Source organism: Empidonax traillii, unplaced genomic scaffold, assembly GCF_003031625.1.
Source record: "Empidonax traillii isolate 1590-97213 ecotype Southwest subspecies unplaced genomic scaffold, ASM303162v1 scaffold19:size3308961, whole genome shotgun sequence".
Lineage (NCBI taxonomy): Eukaryota > Metazoa > Chordata > Aves > Passeriformes > Tyrannidae > Empidonax > Empidonax traillii.
In genome coordinates this window covers 101-5726 of record NW_020955212.1, presented here as the reverse complement: position 1 = coordinate 5726, position 5626 = coordinate 101, and the positions used below count along the sequence as shown (strand labels likewise).

The 5626-nt window shown below is 38.4% G+C and overlaps 1 protein-coding gene across 1 annotated transcript in view; it reads right to left on the bottom strand.

Moving 5' to 3' along the window:
- CPNE4 (copine 4) overlaps window positions 1-3845 on the bottom strand; it is a 103364-nt gene extending 99519 nt beyond the window's left edge. The window contains exon 1 of the mRNA XM_027897041.1: window positions 3789-3845. Within this exon, the coding sequence (XP_027752842.1) occupies window positions 3789-3845 (57 nt within the window). The remainder of the gene's footprint in view (window positions 1-3788) is intronic.
- Between the last annotated feature and the right edge of the window lie 1781 nt (window positions 3846-5626).

The window sequence follows — 5626 nt, the reverse complement described above, 5'->3', positions numbered from 1 at the left end:
TGCATATGTAAATATGTGTATTTGGGTGCAACCGTTTACCAGTTGTTAATTAAGAGGCCAGTAAAATGAATCTTCCATCTGGCAACAATGTGCCAACATCGTTGTCTCAAACTGTCATTGCAAAAACTGTCAAGGAATCTCTTTTCTGTAGCAGTAAATTGCCTTTTTTGTTCATGCACTGTACAAATCTGGTCTCCTTGTTAAAAGAAACACTTCTATGGAAGCCATCAATTATCTATCATATTATTTGTTAATGTACCAATGTAAAACTTCTTCTGAACCTTATCATAAAAAGCATTTTCTGACCTGATTGTCAGAGAGCAAGTCCTAAACAACAATAACTCCAGGGCTAGGAAGCATTAATCTAAGTTCAGAATTACAGAGATAGCTGAACTGGCAAGATGTCTTACATGAAGGTAGTTTACTACAGGTATTTCATTTGTAGAAGTCTTTAGTTTGACTCTGATTTCAAAAACTCGCAACTTCAAACTTCAGAGGAAAAAGGGTTTTGTCCAAAGTGATGTGAAAAGGTGCAGAAAGTAAATGTCTCTCTTCTTTCTAAAACACAAATAGTAGAATCCAGTTCAGTCCTAGTAAACCTCATTACATTTCCAGAACATGTATTTTCATGAACATTTTATTAGAAACATGACCAACCAGTGAATATGACCAACCAGGGATGGGATGGGCATCACTCAGCAGGTGATGGGCACTTGTTTCTCTTGGGGTTTATTTTTCTCTTTCTCTCCTTTTAATTACAGCTGATACTATTGTAATAATAATATTTAATTTTTTTAATTATTAAACTGCTATTATCTCAATCCATGAAGTTGATTTTTTTTTTTTTGGATTCAGGCAAGGTGGGTGTGAGCAAGTGGCTGCATCGTGCTTAGTTGACAGCTAGGGTTAAACCACAGCAGTCCTTTTTGGTGCTCAGTGTGGGGCTCTTACAAGAATAAGACCTCAAAGATTTCAGAGGTGAGACTAAGAGAAGTGAAGTTTATTTGCAGCTACAGACACATACAAATTACTACCCAGTTCTGGTCTAAGAGTGCCACATGTCCAATAAAACATGTCATACTGAATATGTTTGCAAGGTGTGGAAATAGAACAGAATGTAAAAGCTGCTGCTCTGTTTCTGAGAAAGAGGATGTGCACATGAAGTTATTCCTATTTATCAACTATGCAATCATCTCAACAGAACATCATCTTGATTAGTGTTCTGATCTGTGTTGCTAAGGGCTATCAGCTCTGTGGTAAGATGAGGGTGGGAAATTCCCTTAAATATGATCTTAATTTGCCTTATTACACACAAGCCCATATAGGTTAAGGACAGATCTGGACAGATGCTCAGTATTGCTGTAATGAAATCTCGATTAACATCACCATTTGATCTTATTTCCAATTTAAAATATATAAAAGATGCTTTGCTTCTTTTTTTATTACTTTAAAAGCACGAACAGATGCAAGACTTTCGATAAAAGCACCGAGGTGCTGACACCAGCTGTGCACCACGCACTGCTCAGCACTCACTCTGAGACAAGGACTGTGAGGAAGGTTTGCTCTCTCCTCTGCCTGAGCTGTGACTAATCAGCACTGTGTAAGATGAGCTGTGAAATGTAATGACCCATTTTACCTGGCTTGTTTAAGAAACTTTTAAAATGTATTTCTCTGTGTGGTCCTTTCTTAACCAAATACGGGGATGACTTTCAATAATATCATACAGAATTCTGAATGTTCATAGATCAAGCTAACAAGAAGATTTCAATACAGATTTTTAACAAAATTATTTCAAAAGCACTGATTCAGCTTTGCAAAGTGACAAAGGCCAAATGTCTCAAATTCTTTATTGGCCTCTTCTGCATATTGGACTTTCTTACAGGAACCCCAGGTTTGGTTATTTAGACAGTCAGATTGAGCACAAATTCCCCTCCACAGTACACAACTTGAATAATTCTTTGTATTTCTTCCTTGCTAGCTGGGATAGCTTCCTTTCCTAGCACCTCGGTGTTAATTTCTCTCCCATGTGTGTTATTCCTGTTATATGGACTTGCATAATTGCTTAACTTTCTTCTAGCCAGCCTAATTCTCTTCAGGACTGCAAAGAGAACCAAGTCACACTTCAGTAGCATTTTTCCCTTGATCCAAATGCCTTTTACAGAGACTGAATCTTCATGATAAGATGCATTCAAGTGCCTGGAGAAGCAATCTCCCACCAGACAGTATGCTCTAGAGACATGCTGATATATCAAGAAAAGGAAAGTAGCAATCATACTCTTTCCAAAAAAAAAAAAAAAAGTCTCTCTTGAATCTTTCACCAAGTCTTAAGTTGTGGTTCAACCCCAGCCAGCAGCTAAGCCTCACACAGTTGCTCGTTAACTCCACCCCATTGAGATGGGGGAGAGAATCAGAAAAGTGAAAAAACCTCCTGGGTTGAGACAAAGACAGTTTAATAGGTAAAGCAGTCAGGAGTTCAGTCATCTGCAGGAAAGCAGAGCTCCATCATATGTAACAGTTACTTGGGAAGACAAAACACCATCGCTCCGAACCTTGTCCCTTCCTTTTTCTTCCACCAGTTTTATATGCTGAACATGACACCATATGTGGTAGGAAATATCCCTTTGGTCACTGGGGGTCAGCTGTCCCAGCCGTACCCCCTCACAAATTCTTGTTCACCCCAAACACAATCCCTGGTGGGGTGGGAGGAGAGGCAGGAAATGCCTTGACTGTGTAAATGTTGCTCAGCAATAAGAAAAACATCCCTGTATTATAAACACTCTTCTTAGTAAAAATCCAAAAGAGAGCTCCATTCAAGCTACTATTGAAAAAAATTATCCTAGTCAAAACCAGCACACTTTCCAAAAATCTGCAAATTCCCCACAAGACATTTAAGCATGCTCCAATGGATGCTGAACCCTGATCAGCTCTGTACCTTGACATGTTTTCTAACTCAACAAGCATTACTTTCCCCTCCTACCCTGGGCATTATTTCAATTTGTATCTTTCCAAATTGCAGCTGAACTACCTCTCTAGATGTATAATGACCACTGTAAGCTCTCAGGCTTGTCCATGGTTTTGGCATCGTGTTTGATCATGCACCAGTGCTCAGCTTAAACATCATGAACACTCAAGCTGCTTTTGGACTGCTAATCCATGCATCTTGAGCTGTGATACTAACTTCTGGCTGTCTACTGAACCTCTCTGAGCTAATCTTCTCATCGCTTTTTTTTTTTTGCTCACACGCTACATGTGCTTCCCAAGTGGCATATTTCACTCAGCTATTAGCATCTTTTTTTTTAAACACAGTACTACTTTGTTTATAGCAGTGTGTACACATCCCTCTGCTGGCATTTGTGAGGCCAGCTGGGAAGCCCATTCTACCCAAACTGCATTTCTCTGTGATATAATGATTTACATTTGACAGTACCACAGATCTGCTTCCTCCTCTCTCCTTACACCTCAAACAAGGGCTAACTCTGTGCCCTGAAGCCATCTTTTCCAAGCATTTGGCCTCAATTTTTTATTATGATTTAGTGTCTTACAATGGGCTCAATAAATACTCCAAACTGACAAGACTGAGTCTTCAACCTTACATCAGCCTTCCATATTTTCATTTTATTTTTCTCAGTTTAGAAAAACGAACAAACATTTGGGATTCTTGAAATTCCCCTAATACAGTGTCAGTTGTCCTTTTCCAGTTAAATTAACTAGTAGCTATTGGAACATTAGAGATTTCAAACCCACTTTAAAAGGTGTCTGTCTCTGCCTTACAGTCATCCTCTTTGTACCCCACTGCGTGGAGAGAGAGAATGAATGCTATCCAAGCCTTCTTTGCGAGGAACCATCGTATTGGGTCTTTCAATCTCTTAGGTTGTGGTATTTTTGCTTGTACCATGTTGAGCTCACTATTGCTTGGATTCAAAAAGTGAGACAAGTACTTGTGAAACTTCAGCCACCAACTTCAGACTGCTGAGCACTGTACAGCAACCTGCCTTTCTAAAGCAATAGTTGGCTTGAATAAGATTTCCAGAGTCTCCTGAAGTTACAGCTTATTTGCTTGCTACTACAGGTGCTAAAAGACACAGTTGGCCTAATTTAAAACATCTTTTATCTGAGTTCTGTTCCTTTCTTCACAAGCATTTGTTATCTGGCCAAGCTGGGGCAGAGAATTAAAATTACATGACTATGTTCAGAAAATAATTTCTCTCCTTGATGCGCAGCAGGAGAAGGATTCTGTGGCATCTAAAACTCAGGACATAACCATATCAAATGTATTTACCAGTTATGCTATGTACTCTCCTAAAAGTCTCCCCTTTTAACAGAGAAGTACAACCCTTAAAGCACCTTTTTCACAGCTACAAGGTCTCCCAAATGAAGGGCTGCAATACTTTCATGATATTGCTCCAAATAGAATGATACAACCAGAGTGACTAGACAAATGATTGGAGAGTTAACGTTTGTAAAGTGAATTTTGGAGCTTTGTAAATTAAAATATTAGTGCACTGTTATTATAATGCATTCAAGCCAAATACTGTAAGCTTCTAAGTACCCACAGATAAAATATCAAATCTTAATGATATTTTGCTTGTGTAGGTAAATAATAAGAGATTAATTTAAGCATGGGCAGCAGAACTGTAGCTCTGGCTCACAGTGTAAAAACTCCTTCTCGTTCTTCACACGATCATCTTTAGCCTGTTTTTTGACAAAGCAAGATTTGTACAACTCTGATGTGCTTGTGTTTGTCTTGTTATCTATCCTCCCACTGCTTTTGAACCCACCAAATATTTTTGATGAAAGGTGGCAGTTAGTCACAGGTGCATCAAGCATGCTACATTTCAACATGAAACAAGACCAGATAGTAGGTAAACACCAGTGACCTTAGTTCACTTTCATGGAAAAAAGGTCTGGGGGATGAGTCACAGATACCAAGAAATCTCTTCAAGAGAACCAGTTCAGATGCACAGGTCTGTAGTCAAGCAAGTTTCATTCTAACTGCTCATAAAATTCCTGTTTCTTGGTAGAGCCAGATTTAGTGTTATAATCATCATCTCTGTGCATATGATTCTTTCTGTACCACACACCCCTCTTCAAGATTTCTTTTGTTCACAATAATACCGTTCAGCTCACAGTCTATTTACAGCTGAATTATATCTCTCCCTGGTTTTGTGAAAGACTAGTACCTGAAAATAGTCAACTGAAACAGAACACTGAGAAAAAAAGATATCTCTATCACAAGAGGCCTAATGTTATTAGGGGAAATAGCTTATCAATAGCATAAAAAGTAATTGAATTTAATTAGTATGCAGAGTAGCAGCCCCTTTAGAATCAGTCATAATAATAACTCATTATAATAGCAAACTAAATTTTAAATTACTTTTCTAAAGACTGCTACAGTAATTCATACAAAAAGATAAAGCATGTAAAAACAAAGCAGTACAAACTGTACAAGTAATTCCATTAAATTTGGTAACATTCATCTAGAACTGAAAATCTTACAGCTTCAGAGACGCTGGAGTGGCAAACTACAAGTTTCCTGGGGATAACTGAGGTGTTGAAAGGGTTTGGTAAAGTTAGGGAGAGTGCTGCATTCATGATTTGCTTGTGCTCTGAGTCAGCCCTGGTAGAA